We start from the raw sequence: 16843 nt of genomic DNA, 5'->3' as shown, positions 1-16843 counted from the left end.
CAATGCAACCAACGTTTACCAGAAAGAGGCAGCTGTTAAAGGGCTCCTGTACTCTTGCAATAACCAAGCAACAACCTGGCACTGTCATTACATGCAAAGACAAGCAGGCAAAGTGGGGCACCACGCACTGAGGAGTACACGCCGTCAGCTGGCAGTCCGTACTGGCCTTGCACTGAGTCAACTCTGGTTTCTTTTCCTACTTCCTTGCCACCATTCCTACCATAGTCACAAATAAGTGTTCTGCCAGTGCTTCCTGAGAAATGAGTTTGTGCAAAGACCATTTTTTGATGGCGTGGCTTTAGCAGTCAATCTGCCCACCCTTTGGATAGCAGTACCCCCTCTGAGACGACTCCATGAAGCCTCCTGCATCAGTTCCAAATACAATTTGAACCAAAGAACATTGGTAAGAACCAAATTACATTGGTAAGAGAGACTGAGGGTTGACTTTATTCCCCTACCCTAATGGACATAAATCTACACAAGAATACGAAAACGAAAGGACAGGGAAACAATTAGCCTTAATGGGGTGAAGAAATCACCAGTAATTGAATTACAAGTTGTAATTAAAATGGTAGTAAGAAGATTTGAACACAGCACACCGGAAAACATATTTGCTAAGATGCATATCATTAATCTATATTGCAATGTTAGTGGTACTTTGGCCATCTGACTCTTCAACATTGTTTCCTGGCTACTGGAAGTTGTCTTTTAAGAACTTGACAAAGCTTATAAGAAGTCTCATTTCAGATGAAAAACAATTTTACATCTCATTTTAAAGATGCATCTCTGTTGTAAAGAAATTCATGCATGCAGGTTACCTGTGACATGCTACAGAACTGAGGGTGCAAAAAGCATGCAAGTGACTGCTTTCAAAAGCTTAAGAAGCACGTTTCACAGATACCACCTCTCTCATTAATTAATCAAGTATTTTCCTTCCCTGGTAGATTTGATCAGGCAGGCACTGCACTTGAATTAAAGCCAGAGATCCAGCTACACTACATCGATGTCACTGCTCTACCACACTTTAACAGAAACACAGCCCTTGCACTTCTGAAAGAAACTAGAAAGTAAAACTTCACTTCTGGTTAAACTAGAAAGTAAAAGCACAGCAGCCATCTGCAGGATCCTTTGCAGTTTTAATGAAGCCCAGCTGTGCTTTGTGATAAAAAAAACAGGCTGACACTGCTCCTGTCTTAAAAAGCTTACAGTTTATTTTGGAGGTTTTCCCATTCTTTCACCTCCTCTTTAGAAGATAAAAGCAGACAGACTGCAGCAGGGTTACTCTGCAGTTTTCTCCTGGGTGCTTCCCTTCAGGAAGTGAACTGACGGGTTACTTTCAAGTTCCACGCTTTTTTGCAAAAATATTTAAAGAGCCAGAGCCTCTTCTGTAGGGTTGAGTGGTCTCAGCTTTGAGGACAGCCTTTTCTGGGTAAATCTATGCTTACTACAAGACCATGACAACCACTCGTGTTCCCTCCCAAGCTGAAATGAATTTCCAAACATCCCAATCATTTGTGCTTCTACACAAAGGAAAAAAAGGAAACACAAAGGGAAAAAAAAAGCCTAAAGTTTTACAAAAGCAGTGCACAGAACTTCTGCAATTGCATGATTCTTCAGCCCAGTTTCTGTCCACAACTGAAAGAACTGGCAAAACAAGAATGCTAGAATTTTTCTGATCAGTTTGAATCTCTGTAAATATACTCACTGCGACACACGCTTGCTGAAGACAGTACTAAGTGTTAAGCAAAGTTTGTCAAAACAAGGCCTTAACCACTTTGCCTGGAAATGAAAAATACTGTGCAGATACCTTTGAAGTAGCTGAGACTTTGCACAGCTCTAACCAGTCCTGAGGAATGGTGTTCTGAGGAATTTGGTAAGCTGTTGGAAAACAGCCAACAGTAGAACAATTCTTCAAGTCATGGGATTCAGGGAGGACAGTAAGGTGAGCGATAGCAAGAAGAGTGGTCAGGCACCGGAATGGGCTGCTCAGATGGTGGCTGAGTCACCATTCCTGGAGGCATTCAAGAAACATTCAGGCACGGAACTACGGGACGTGGTTTAGCGGGGACATACTGGTGGAATGCAGATGGTCAGACTGGATGATCTTGGAGGTCTTTTCCAACCTTGGTGATTCTATGAATACACATCATCCTTTCAGGAATAAGCACACAACTGACTGCTGCAGTTCCTTCTTTCTTCTGTTCTCAGAAGGTACGCATTTAAAAATATTTGCACACTTAAATCATAACGCTCACAGGTCTTGTCATCACACCATGCGTGTGGTACAACAAGCTCAATATACTCATCCTCATAATATTTACCTTGTTTCTTAGCAATAAGCTACTTAACACTGAGAGCTTACGCATCAAGCACATTTAAATTCCACATCCCTTATAACTTGCATACAACAGAACTACCCATAACAAAAATAATTAAAAAGCATTACCTTTTTCTGCAGTTGAAGAAATAGTAACTGGAAGAGAAAAAAAAAAGATACAAGGTAAGTAAATTTGTACTGAACAAATAATTTGGTTAGAAGTGAGATACACAAGATGCTCACTTGTTCCAAAGCATATTTCAGGTGTTAATATCTCCATACACACTTCTGAGTGAAACAGGATTCCTCCTGCCACCCTCTAAGGCTTGGTGAGTCATGGAATAGCTGAAGAGATCCAGCTCCCTGCTCTAACCATCTGAGGACACTCCTTTTCAGAGAATTAGAACATAATTTATACAGGCTACCCTTCGGACATGTATCCAGCATGTTTTGTGAAGCATACTGGGAACCAGGCCAACAGGTATACAGCCAGAAAGAACAAAATGAGATAAATGAAGTTCTGACAGAAGTCCCTGTGAAACTATGAGTTGCGTGTAATACTAAGTTTATTTCTACAACTCCTCTCTTCCCTTGTCACGAGCTGTTTGACTTTTTCCTTTTAACCTGGACTCCTAAGGCACAGTTAGAAACTCTCTACTTCCTTGTCTTCTGCAACTTCATCTCTTTTTATCCCAACAGCAAATTCTGTTGTTGAAATCTGCCTTGGGTACTACCCGGCTGGTACATTCTCCTGCACCCGCAGTTCTCCAAAACCTCAAAAGCTCATTGTTGAGTAAGATGCCAGTCAGAGAGCAGCTGTACTCATTGGAACACTTTGCACCATGCGCCTTGCTGAGTCTCTTCCCTAGACACTGAATTCCTGAAATTCAATGAGGAAGGGATTCTTTCCTGACATCCGGTAAGGCAAATTTAAGCTTCTGGTCACCAACATGAGCAAAGGGTCAGCGCACACCTGAACCGCTGCCATCCACCTGCTCCACGTGGCCTCCTTTCTCTCAGCACTGACATTCGTACAGTCTTTACTCTGTGTGTCAGCTCAAAAGAGCTTTTTCCTGATGCTCACTACAGACAAAAATCCACAGGGCTTCAGGATGCATTACAGACTTCAGAGCTACTCTGGTCACAGAGACAGTATGCGTCTTGCTTACCTGTAGGTATCTATGGCAAAGGGGCCTGCAGCCATATTACACAGCTGTAATTCTTTTCATAGTCACAGACATACTGAGGTGATACATCAATGCACAGGGCGAGCCCTGTTTGTTGAGATGTTAGTGATTTTTTTTTCCCCACTCCTTAAAGTACACTCTGTCTCATCTATCCATGGGAGCCTCTCTCTTCAACTAAAGGAGCATAACCTTAAAGAATAGCATAATTTCACATTGGTTAGTACATTTTGATGAGCACAGTTGCACAATCTCCTCTTGTGTTTCTGTCTAAAAGTAGGACATGACTCGCACAGAAAAACCCACCTGAAACACACATACCTACAAAGTATGTACATGCATATAAGAACAAGTCCAACTGCATCATGAAAAGTTCAAGTACTGCTCCACTGTATCATACAGACCTCAAGTTATACTCAGAGTAAATCCTGTGTTTTGGGTTGAAATTTTACTAAAGTGTTATTTCTCCAGTTCTGCATTAGCATTAAAGTTTTTAAACAACACAAATATAAAAACCATTAGAAAGGAGAAAGTTAAAACAACCTTGCTACTCAGAGTTGTTTGCTTAACTAAAAAAAATAAATTAACAACAGTACTAAAAGTACATTACAGCAAGCTTTGTCTTTGGCTCCTGATGTATTTTAACATCTTGTTCACAGCTGGACAAACATGCATTTCCTTAGACAAGAAGTATAAAAAAGTTCTTAATTATTCTCTAATGGGTTGTGAGAACAGTGTTATCTATAAAAACAGATTCATTTCTTCCTAGGTAATTCCGGTTAAAGCATTCCATAATCTGTTAACCTCATTTCAGCTTTCAGTACAGAACAAAATGCTGAGCCAAATTTGATGCTTAAGGACTTAAAGTACTGAACAGCCTTTACACACAGAGAGAAGCTTAAGATCTTATCACTTGTGAGACTTCATTTAAAAAAAAAACTCTAAATAAACTTCATAAAAATTAATCATGGCTTTAAGGAACCAAGAAGATAATTTTCTCATACTTATATTGGTCCCTTAGGAAAACAGTTGTAGTTTGGCCAACTCCTGCAGTTTGAGGTAAAAGCGAACCCTAAAACACTTGTGATTTTCATTCCGTCCTATCATCCTTAAGTTAAATAAAAGTAAGACAGCTAGTTCTCTCTTGCCTCAGAAGTTATAGGATTCTGCTACTATTCCTTGCATGGCTTTTATTCCTGCTATCAGATGAACTCAATGAAGAGCAATCCAAGCATTTGTACAAAGTCATGCAGCAAACAAAAACCATCACATAAAGACCCTGTGAAACTACTCCAGTCAAACCTCCCTTTAAATAAGTTAATATTTAATCTTTACATAAAAGAGAGCTGTAAGCGTTTGTTAGGCTGGCAATGTAACAAGCAGCTTTATGCCACCAAGAAATCAATTTCAGCTTTTGAACTCGATTAAGGAAGAAAACTCAACACAGCACTACCATCGTATCCTACCATCCTTGGCTTGCAGCTTCAGTTACAAGCTCACCTCCCTGGTTTTGGGTTTCTCCTCTGCTGCTTCTGAGTATTTAAACCTTGCTGTTGGTCTCCATTGAAATTTAAATCAGTTTCAACTGTAAACAATTCTGAAACACATTTTTTGTTTGGGAAATTGGATGGGAAAAATGAAGCAGCGCTGCCTTTTTGCTTATTGATTCTTTTCTTGAACAAAATGAGCATTGCATATGATTTACACATTACCCTCAGGATACAACAGCACTGTTTATTACGTTAGGTGCATTAAAACAAGTTAATGCCTTCAGCAAACAAACCAGTCCCTATTTCAGAAATGTAAGTGCTGCAAATCAGCTTTTCTTTTGAGGATTTCAAAATATATACCCATGTCAGTCTACTGCTTAGCTATAAAAGAAAATCGAGAGCAAAAGTATTCTTAGGATTGGCTTTTCAGGTTTCTGATTCCTAGAGAAGCCTTAAAGAGTTCCAGCAAGATACTGCTAGGGAAAGATAAAAATATGATTAGGCAGTGAAGGCTGCAGCTCACATAGCTGCAAAGCTGAACAGCACACACTCATAAGCACACTGAGCAGCCTTTAATTCCAAAGGATTCAGCATCTCCGTGTTACAGCTCTGTGCAGGCCTGTGAGGAATGAGTCCCACCTGTCTGCTGCAGCGCAGAGCTGCCCTTGGTTATCTCAGATCTTCCCTAATTGCCCTCACTAAGGCTCAGGACAGTCTGCCTGTGAGGAAAAGGATGCTGGCCTACACAGATCCCTGGGCTGCTGCAAGCTGTCTGAGGATAGACAGCCTAATGTGTTGCTCCTGCAGCACTGGCAGCTTACACATTGCAGCTCTCCATGCTGCAGGTCACTGCAATAAGCAACATGCAAAACTGAGCATTCTGTGTAGAAAAACAACTTGCGTACTAACTCCCAAACACACAACTCAGCCTTTGAATAAGCTGTATTAACATGTACTCTGTAACTTGGTCAACATGAGAGACCAACAACAGTTCCAGGTTTGACTTTAGCATAGGAAAAAGTTGCTTAAGTTTCGATTTAGATGTTGAGTATCACCCTTAGCAGTGAAGACACCTCTTCCTTCAGTTCTCTCTTATGCCTCTGTGTGGCTTTGCACTGCTGCCTGTTATCTTCCATCTCACCTACGTCACATGAATCAGAGGCAGAAGCCTACAGAATATCACAGGAAACAATCTGCAGACATAGGGATGTTATAAATGGTATCATAAATGGCACTGGAGAAAGATGCCATTTGCCAGAAGGATTCTTCGGAGAAGTTTTTAAGGAAACCTACCAAAGTAAGCTAAAAGAAAACACGTTTGCTCTCAACCTTGAAGGAAAACTTAACAGCAAAAAATCCATCCACAAAACACACATCACATATCCACACTTCCTAAAACGTATTGTCTAATCCAAGCCACTCTTCGAGAGCCAGGTGTGTGATTTCCAGACCACAAAATCCAACAGCAGAAGTAGAGAAAAGGAAAAAGACTGATCTTGCTACTGTATAGCTGTGCTGTGCGCCCTTCCTCTCTGCACAGTGGCTCCTGGCAGAAGTTATAGTTGGGGTATCACAGCCTCTCCAAGACTCTCAAAGAGTAACTTCACGTTTTGGCTGACTTTCCCTGTGGACAGAATAAAGTGCTAAACGTGCAACTGCATTTCTTCACTAGAGGAGTTACCAAACAGAAACTTCCCTGAGGCATTACCATGCCTGCAAAGGCAAGCACCACTTATGTTATCTCATTTTGTGCTTCTTCAGAGAAGGGTATTTAATTGGAAGTACAACTTGGATTTATAGTCACATAATTCCTGTTTGCAAATGCAGACCTTCCTCATTCAAAAGAATATGGCAGAAATACCGCTTACTGAGGTAACCAGGGCAGATGATGAGTCAATTTCCTAGAATAAACACACCTGCATCACAGACCCGAGGGCAGTGGCACAGAATGAGGACTGTATCACCTCTACACTTCTGCCAAAGCTCCGTGACCTTCCCACACCGAGCTCTTCCTTATTTTCTGATAGGCAGGCGCCCAGCAGTGTGTTTCTCCCTCAGCAGCAGGGAGTTGTTTTTAGACAAATGATTCAAGACAACTGAGTTGACAGCACCACGTGGCCAAAAGCCAGCACAATAAAACACTGCCAGGTCCCTGCTGGAAGGCTGTGGGGGCCAGGAGCTGCATTACACGTCTTGCCACCAGCTGGAACAAACAATCTCTGAGTAAGTTTGGGTCACAAGGACCTAGCCATCTTTTAGCTTCACACACTGCTAGACTGATTTTTAAAGAAAGCAAATAAACAAACAAACAAACCTCAAGATCTCCAGCTCTAGGACACATGTCCTCCACAACAACTGCCAAATCATTCATTTATTTAACCCACCATGTGCCTGCACAAGGGCAGCATGGGCATACCAGACCCAGCTCTAAGGCAGCGCTCATCTCTGGGGTGCAACACATGCTGGACATCTCTGCTGCAGGGATGTAAGAAGCTTCACCTTCCTGCATGCAGGCTGATCTGGTGCAGGCTCTTGCCAGCATCACTGCCACCAAATTTAGTGTGTTTGTGATGTTTATTGCTACAGAACTCGAAGAATACTCACAGGGAGAGATAAGATGTGGTAATATTTCAAACATGGCAGTATGAGATGCACTGCAGACCTCTTTTGTTATTTGCTATCACTCACAGCTACAATTGGTTGTATGGTTAAGAAAATATTAAGACAATTCTTTAACTACAGCAATTAATTTAGGGAGGACAGAGGCTTGCAGCCCAGGAAACATTTTCTTATCACAAAAGATAATAATGGCTTTTGTTATTATTTATGCAAGGCCTTTTTCAGCTTCAGTGCAGAGTGCACATGCATCAATACAAGTGGGGCTACAGCAGAAATTGGTATAATTGATACAAAATACTCCTTGGGTACCAAGTTACACTTAGCAATGAATTAAGCTTTGACAACTGAAAAGATTTCTCCTGCACATGGTGGGAACAGCAAGTTCTGTGCTCCCAATGTCACAGCTCAAGAACACAGTCAGAAAGGCAGCCAACTTCTGGAAACCAACAGCATCCTATCCAGGACCCCTTGTTTCTGCCTCTACAAAATACTCTTATCATTTATACCAAGGGTCTCATAATGGCTCTTACTGAGCGTTTAAATATTTTAAGTGACTTCAAAGTTTGAGGTTACACTTGGTTGGCACGTAGGAAGACGTGTCAGTAAGTCTTAAGCTCACGGCCCCACGCTCATGGCCACGCCAGGAATCAATGAGACACAGCACTGCGAGCTGCAGCAGCCTGAGTAACTCGGGGCCTTTTCTGGAAACAGCATCCAACATTAGCATCAGGCTGCAGCAACATACCAGGTTTGTTGTCTCCAAAAAGCCCTATTCTCTGAAAAGCTCTATTCACTTCTGATTTACCATAATTGCCCAAAGAAACCCAATGCAACTTGATTTTCTTCAGCTATTTAATCACCAGTGCTACTGCTCATTCTATTTGCATTTTGATTGATTTTAAACCTCAGCGTTACTTCAGCACAGTTTTCTTAGCTACTTAGTAGAACAATTGCATTTTCTTCATTCAGATTTTTCCTCCAAAATAAACCCCACTTTATCATAACAATAACAGCTTTCTTGCCCAGCAGTTTGGAAGCGCGCTGCATTAAGTTGTTCTCAATATTGCCTTCAAGCTACTATATAAAGCCAAAAGAAAAGCCTAGTTTCTTCTTCAAGACAAAGAAAGCTGTTAGCTGCACAAGGCAGTCTGATGTGCTCCTTCTGACACAAAGGAAATGGGTGAAAACATGGAAAGTTTTCACCTTTCCATGTTTTCACCCTGAGCTGATGTCCTCAGAACAAATTAATTACACTTACAATTGAAGGAGGGGTACTGAGACTCCGGCCAAATCAAGCTCACTGTAAAACTACACTCGAATATTTGTGTATTTATAAAAAGGCCTTTACACCCTGCAGTAACCCCTCTAGGCTCTGTGGTTAAGGAGCACAGGGGGATTGGACTCGATCTCCTCAGGTCCTTTCCAACCCTTGCAATCCGGTGAATCTGTGAGGACACTTGCAAGAGATATGAGACACAAATGAGAGCATCAGCTGCTGCGGGCAGAGCACGGCAGCTGGTGTTGGGCTGCTGTCCTCCACATGAGTTGCTCTGCAGGTAATACTAGAAACCATCACTACATTTAAAGTAAACAATATAGCCCAACGACATACCATTTGTTTTCTGAAAAGATTTTTTCAAGTAGGGTAATAATTTCTGTTTGGAAAAAAAAGGCCCAAAAGTACTCTTTGTGGCTGTAACCACCAGTCCCTACACCTGCTGAGTGCTTTATGGTTCAGGCTGCTACTAGTAAATCCATTTACTTCCAGTCTAGTTCTCAGAAAATAGAGAAACTGATTTTATTTAACTGTTCCAAACAACTTCTGAGGCATTATCAAAGGTGTGCAGAAGGATCAGCCAGCAGGGAGTGCAAACTCCAGGCACAGCTGCTGCAACCTTCAGACACAGTCACCAAGTGGCAAAAGAACCGTGGGCTGACTGTAGGCCTCTGCTTTGTTGGCAAGATATCCATCCATCTCTGCATTTGGCTTCAAGTTCTTCCAAAATCGACTGCCTCCTTACTTCATTTCTGGCCCTGCAGCCAATCTTTCTACTAACATCAGGATAAAAACTCACTGCAAAACTCTGTGGATAAAAATCTCTTTGTAAATCTCATCAAAAAGCATTCAGCACTTAGTTTCTGAAAGAAAGATTTTGCTACTGTCAGGTTCATCAAATAATGGGAGAAATCAAACTATCCAGCAAGCAACCCACTCACATGCACTGTCACCGGATTCTTCTAATTAAGTTCAATCTTTTTTTAGTGCTGCTGGATAGGTCTGGTTGATCTTTGCCACTTGAGTTTAAATGTGGATGTGTCTATGATGAAGAGAGCTCATTTTCTGCCAGCAACACATTAACAACATAGCTGTCAGTAATGTAGCCTTCACAAACTCCCATCAAGGTATCAGAAAGCCACACTTCTAAGTCCATTAAACTTCTTTAAAGTTTTGCTGTGAAAAGCACGTCATTTAAAATCACATCTACTAGTTGTGAGCAAAAGTTAATGATGGGAAAATCATTAGAACTTGTAAATCTTAATATTTATAGAATATTATTTTTATTATTCGAGTACTTAAAGAATAGATAAAAGTTCAAAGACAGTATGTGGCGACTTTAAGATTCTGTCCATGTACAGCTCATCAAGTTGGTTGATAACAAACGCTGTCACTCTTTAATGCTGGAGGCTTTGCTGCTTGTTCTAGCAAAACAAAATGTCACTCTCACTTCAACCTAAGGAAGGTTTAATTTTGAGATAAACCTTGACTGCAGCTTCTTCCTTATGTTCCTTTGGAAAAAAAAAACAAAAAACAACAACAACAAAAAAAGAAAGAAAAACAGCAATGCTCACAGAAATACAACAGAAGAAGCAAATGCTGAAAAGGAGAAACCACCCAGAACAACAGGACTGAAAGTTTTGTCCTGAGGACAAGATTTGTTTCCCCTCTCCCACCTCCCCTAGCAGATCTTATTTGACTGCTAGGCCACCTAGGAACATGAACAAAACAAGAGGCAGCACAAAGACTGCCAGAGCCACCACAGAGGGATTTATCGATCTTTTTGGAGTATCCAAACTACGGTTTGAAAGTCAGGAGGAAATGCAAAGATACAAAAGAATAAAATCTCTTGCCCATACAGCCCTGTTTCAGTAAATATAGCTTAAAGCAAAAACAAACAAAAACACAAACAAAAAAGCCCCTCACACCTTCATCTCCTCAACTCTCCCCACCACCCCAAAAGGAAACAAACCACAAGCAACCAACACCTGCCTGCTGACCTCTCACCATGTTCTTGGAAAGCATTAACTCAGAGCTCACAGCTCAGTTGCACTGCCACAGATCTAAAACAGCATGTGCCAAGCAAAGAAGCAGTGCTGCTGCTACACCTCAGAGACACATTTAGGGCTCCCAGGGTAAAGCATTAAATGGAATAGCAGGACTGGCAAGCAGCCTAGCAAAAAGCAAGTGAGGAATTTGATGTATGCATCACTCCTATTAAGAAGACTGACTTCTGCTGCCATCCTTCTAGGACATCACATGAAGCGACGCAGCTGCAAAAGCATCTACATTTGCAAGTGAAGTACTGGAGAGTGGTGAATTAATAAGAAATGATGGCTGTAAAGAATAAGAAATTATTGCCTGTGTAATAATAATAATAATTAGATAAGAAAAGGATAATTAGATCAACCCCTCAAAGCTGTGGCTTCCCCAGCAGCTACACGGAAATGTGAACTGGGATGGGATCAGGAGGTGCAGCTGCTTGTCGGCAGACTGAGAGAAGTCATGCAGGAAGGAGAGCACTGTGGCACAGCAGGTGGGAGCCAAGGCACAGCTGCACACAGCTCATGCCCTGTATATGCCCCACAGCTCTCCCAGACATCACATTCTGCTTGCAGTCATGCCTTTCCTTGTCCCAACAGCTTCTTGGCAAAGTAGTCTCTCCAGTTGCTCTGCACGTTTGGAAAGATGGGAGAAACACGGGATCATTCCAAGTTTGAGAATGTCAATAGGAAAAGTCAAACAGAAGAGAGAAGATAAGCAATTGGCTCAATTGCTCTTTCTTTTGTTAAATGTCTAAATTATGAATTATTTAAAATGTTCAAGCCCATCCTCTGCACCAGTCACTGCATTATTCTAGCAGAGACTCATCCTGTAACACAGCCAGTAATATCCCTTTGTGCAACCAATAGGCTGAACTCGAGCTTTTTGTAAATTTTAATATTGAAAAAGAGAAAACCATGAAATTTAAGTTGTGCATTAAAATGATTAAAATATACACACACAAAATCTCTACAAAAAGCCTGTGCTCAACTTGCTGTCTTTTCCAACTATTGTTAAGAAACAAACCAACTCCTCCCCAGAATTCCACGTTACTGACCAGATTTTTCAGATCAGAACAGAAGCCAAGCTCTGCCCAGGTACCATCTATTCCAGCACTGTGGAAATACACTTCACTTCTTTTTTAATCCAAATTTGACAGACATAAAAGCAATGACTGCTTGTCAAGAAGAGCAGCACAGTAATGGGTTCTCCACATGCACGCTAAGAAGAGGCTGTGGCTGAGGCGTTTAATGGCAGTTTAGACTTTAACACAGACAATCGTAAATCAGCTTACAAAGTAACTCAGTCTAGTTCACTTCAAACAAATCAAGTTTGTTCCTTTCAAGGTAACTTCACATTTCATCTAAATTATGTTTCCTTCTCTCTGCAGTGGTAGCTTGTCTAATTCCCACTGAATTATTACTTTCATCTCTAAATAAGAATTCAGCTCTCTGGAGACAGACATCAGAACACACAACCCAAAGAGCACAAATAAGAAAACCCGTGTGAAACCACACTTGATTGATCTGTAAATCACACGATCAAAATGGCTCAATGTTTCCCATTTAATTCAGTGCTGCACCATATATAGCATCAGAGGGAGAGCGTTACAGAAACTGCAGAGGCAAGGCATGCTGCTCTCATGATCAAGTGATCTTGTGAGCAAATTCTCTATGACAATCTAGTACCCATAACACAGTTTTAATAGTCAAAAGGGAACGCAAATGAGGAACAGATGAGCCGTTTGGTCTTTTGAAAGAAAGGATAAGCAGATGCTTGATATGTTGCAGAGGAGGAACTTGTTTTTTAGCACAGATAAGAAGAGAGAGAGGTTCCAACAGGAGGCATTGAACAGACTGGGGGTGGGGGAAAAGCAGTGGAAAGGTCTCTTTTCTCTCCTGGCACAGGAGAGGTGGAGTTAAGGACACCCCACAGAAAACAACTTGGCAACAGCACAGAAGGTGATATTAGGGAAGTGGCTTAAAGAGCAGATGTGCTTGTTGGGGCTGCACTGCTCCTCTTACACTCAGATCCATCCAGTACTGATTCAGCAGATGCAGGACAGCGCCTGTCATTACCTGTCAAATGTTCCTGCTAAACATCACACACACTAACAAAATGGATGCTCCACATGGAATACTGTTTGTAACACTGGGAATGAAAACACATCTCCAACCAGCTATTGAGCAGTTGTAAGACTGTTCAGTAAATACTTGGATCAACACAGATATATTGACTGGGTTAAAAAGGAACCCAACAAACCCTCAGCATTTACAGACACATGTTTAGACAGGCTACTGGGATTCCTCCCTTCCCCCTTTTTCACCTAAATCTTAAGTTCTCACTCTACCCCATCCCTTTCAGTCTAAGAACAAAAACTTCATGGGCCACATCTAGATGAGCAGGAAATGGCCCAGTGAAGGTAGCACTGATCACAGCTACCGCAGGACAGTAACACATCACAGTTCCTGCATTGGCTCACATGGCTGTGCTCAGCTCCTTGCCTTCCTTAGAACCCTGCTCCAAAGCCGTCGCAGCCAATGGCCAATTTAGGCCAACTCTGGGAGCTCGGTGGAGATCTTGTGCCCGTGGATAGCCGTACATTTCACCAGAACAGTTGATAGGTAGAGCAGACAGGCTGCACACTCACTGATAGGAAATGGCTGCACAGAGCTCAGATGCTGCTTTTCCATCCAGCTCACCGGCAGGCAAACCAGCCCCAGACTGGCCTGCACACTGTGCTTCCTGACCAAACGGTGACCAGAGATCACAGAGTGATGCCAACTGCTGCAGAGCCGTAGGGAACACTTTAGCAAATAAAAGAGAAACGTTACACTGGGTGCAGGGCCTACTCACTGCAGAGGGGGCTGGGAGCGGGCAGGGTGCAGAACAGGCACAAGAGGAAAGGCAGAGACACAAGACAATTTCCCAAGAAACCAGGCTGAGCTACTGCTGCTGCTCTTGGAATGGTATTTTTGTTGTGCTGTTGTTTTTTTTTCTTCTCCAATAGGAGAATGCCAAGTGAGCAGATTTCATACCATATAAAGGGCACATGGCCATTGTCCCTATAAAGCAACAGGACCAACACAGCGTGAAGAACCAAATAAGAAGGTTGATAATCTTTCTGCTCAAGCTAAGCATCTGGTTTTCCAACACACTTGTATCCAGCCTGAGCACCTCACCAGGAATTCTACTTATTCATAACAAGAGAAGAGGCTCTCACTTCAGATGACAACAGGCATGCTTGAGCCAAGGCACTACAACAGAACTAAGTGCGTCTGTAGCAGTTTTTTTTTTATTCTTTGAAATTCACAGGGCACAAAAGCACTGTTAACTACTACTACTAATGTGCTCAATTAGTTAGCTATTAGTTAGCTCCTGAAGAAGAACCCCTTTTCCAATGGGAATGGCTTTGCACACACCATACCAATGCTGTACCTGTGTGATGATCCCATTGCTGCTGTCAGAAATCAGGTTACTGAGCTGCTGTTTATACCACATCACTCTGCTTGTTAACTGCTGCATTAACATTTTTAGTAGAGATCTCTTCCAGAGGAAGCAGATGGAATTACCTGCCTTCTGTTTATGCAACAGATTCTTCAAGTGGGTGCATTACAACATATCACTGAGTGCTTCTCATGTGCTTAGGGGAAATCAGAGCTATCTTCCTGCTTAAAAGGGCTACTGCAGTCATTACAACAGTTAAGGAGTTAAATGTGCACCAGTAACACTAGATTATGAATTCCAAGTTACAAATTGCCGTGTGCCAAGATTCGAGACATATTAGACATTAAAAAAGCAACTAGATGTTAAGAACTAGACTAAATAATTTACTCTCACATCTTTCAGAAATCACCGCCTTCCAGACTTTGAGGTGTTCCAAGCACACAAACACGAACACAAGACTAGTATTTCATGAAACAAGCAGTTCTCCTTAGAACTCCACCCAGGAGAAGAGCCAGGATGACAACACACAATTTTAGCTATAGAAACAAAATGCTGCCTGTAACAAGTTGTTTATTTATTTTTTTTTTTAAACAAAGCCAGCTAACACACCTTAATTGCAATCTGCAGGCAACTCAGCCAAAGTTAACATCTTTCTCTTTTTCTCTGTGCAGACTGTATTACTAAATTCTGCAAGCATTCTAGTAAAAAAAGGGGTGCCTGTATGAAACAGCCTGACTTTACCACCAGCTTCTGCTGTGTAAATCAGAACAGTGACTTCTAATCAAGGTGTAGCCAGTTGGTATTTAAGCTGCTCACCTACAAAAGGGTTTGGAGAATGGTGGGATAGGCAATGAAAGACAAGTCACCCAAAAGTGAAATGAGCCCCACGAGAAGAGCTCCGGTCATGCTGAGCACGACCTTCTGAGGGGATGTGGCAAGCAGAAAGAATCAGTTCAATTCACTAACAGTATAATACCACCATTGTTTAGGAAGGCAATGTTAAAAGCAAAACATGTTTTGACAACGAGAAGAAAAACAATAAATGGTTTTAAACTAATGAAAGCCATTTTGCAGCACCCACTACTGCTTTTCTGTATTTACTGTATTTCTAGGTGTGTTTTCTTGCATACAGTGCTCCATGCAAGTTATTTGTAGAAAGAAAAAAACCAATCTACTAAGAAAGCACTAATCCATGCTTTTCTAATTTAAAGCGTTTAAAGAAAATCTGAATAAGACGCTGCCTCAAGTCGTTTCCATTTCCTTCAGCTATATGCGTTCACAGAGTTTCTCCACAACAGTTCCCTCAACTTCCACACATGTATTGAGAAATGGCTGTTGCCATCTTTCCAGTTGGTCAGTAGCCAGATTACCAGATGGATCACAGCTACACAGCAGCAGTGGTCTCAAACAGCCAGCATTCACCAGTTTGGCCCAGTAATGCTCCAGTTTGGCCCAGAGAAATACACCAGTGCAGGCAGTTTCTATAGAGGAAAACAGAATAGCTCACACTGAGAACCTCCTTTCACCTCACCGACATCATTCCCTCCCAGTGCTTACAGGCAGCATGTAAGTAATATAATTCATGGTTGTAGAAGCAGCACAGCCAAGTAAATACATGCCGGTGGTGAATTACAGAGCAGGGCCAAGGCCCTCAGCCACCAGCAGCAGACATTGAGCAATACGGGAATGTCCCAGTGCAGGAGGGTGGGGCGAGTTCCACAGTGAAGCAAAACTGAAAGAAAAAGAGTGACATGAAAAAGGAAGCAATCCCAGCTTTACAACCAGTTTTTACTTTAAGAGTATTTTATGCTACTGCATCTCCTTGCATACCTTGGCTTCCCAGTAGGAGAACTGAATACATATGTTTAACCATTAATACAAGGAACTTGAGGAAAAAAACACACACTATAACAGGACAGAAGAAATAGTTGGGGAGAACAAAGCTCTTCTTTCTTCCTGTTTCCTTGCTAGCGTCAGATCTCAACAATTTGCTAACCTTTAACAATAACCTTGGGAAAAAACACTGACGCTTGGGTGGTTGTGATTTCTGTTTTACTCACAGTATTTACTTGATCTGTTTCATCTCCTCCCTTACAAAACTTTCCTTCTTCCATCTGTCTTTCCCTCACCCAGATGCACAACAAGCCATAAGCCCCACTTCTGCACCTGCTGTATGGGCACATATGCTGAGACTGCCACTTCATTCATTAACAGCACATTAAAGGCAAGTCCTTGCTTCATAGTGCACACTACAGTAGTTTTCAAACCAAAATAGAACATGGAGTATGGAGTGAAAATCAACATATCTGCCAAGAGAAACAGAAAACCGTTGTGCACTAAATCTTCTCCATGCTGGAACTCAAGCAGAGTAACAAAAAAGCATGGGGGGGGAGAGACAGATGGAAGAAGGAAAGTTTTGTAAGGGAGGAATGTTGATTTTCACTCCATACTCCATGTTCTATTTTGG

The 16843-nt window shown here is 41.8% G+C and overlaps 1 protein-coding gene across 1 annotated transcript in view; it reads right to left on the bottom strand.

Annotated features, from left to right (window-relative positions):
* Positions 1-16843, bottom strand: part of ZDHHC20 (zinc finger DHHC-type palmitoyltransferase 20) — a 41678-nt gene that overhangs the window by 22482 nt on the left and 2353 nt on the right. The window contains exon 2 of the mRNA XM_042838744.1: positions 2447-2473. Coding sequence (XP_042694678.1) covers positions 2447-2473 — 27 coding nt within the window. The remainder of the gene's footprint in view (positions 1-2446; positions 2474-16843) is intronic.

This window comes from Centrocercus urophasianus, unplaced genomic scaffold (genome assembly GCF_019232065.1).
Source record: "Centrocercus urophasianus isolate 14NV4802_14NV808 unplaced genomic scaffold, USGS_Curo_1.0 seq_9, whole genome shotgun sequence".
In the NCBI taxonomy this organism is placed as follows: domain Eukaryota; kingdom Metazoa; phylum Chordata; class Aves; order Galliformes; family Phasianidae; genus Centrocercus; species Centrocercus urophasianus.
The sequence above is the reverse complement of the archived record's forward strand: the minus strand, read 5'-3'. Positions and strand labels throughout refer to the sequence as shown.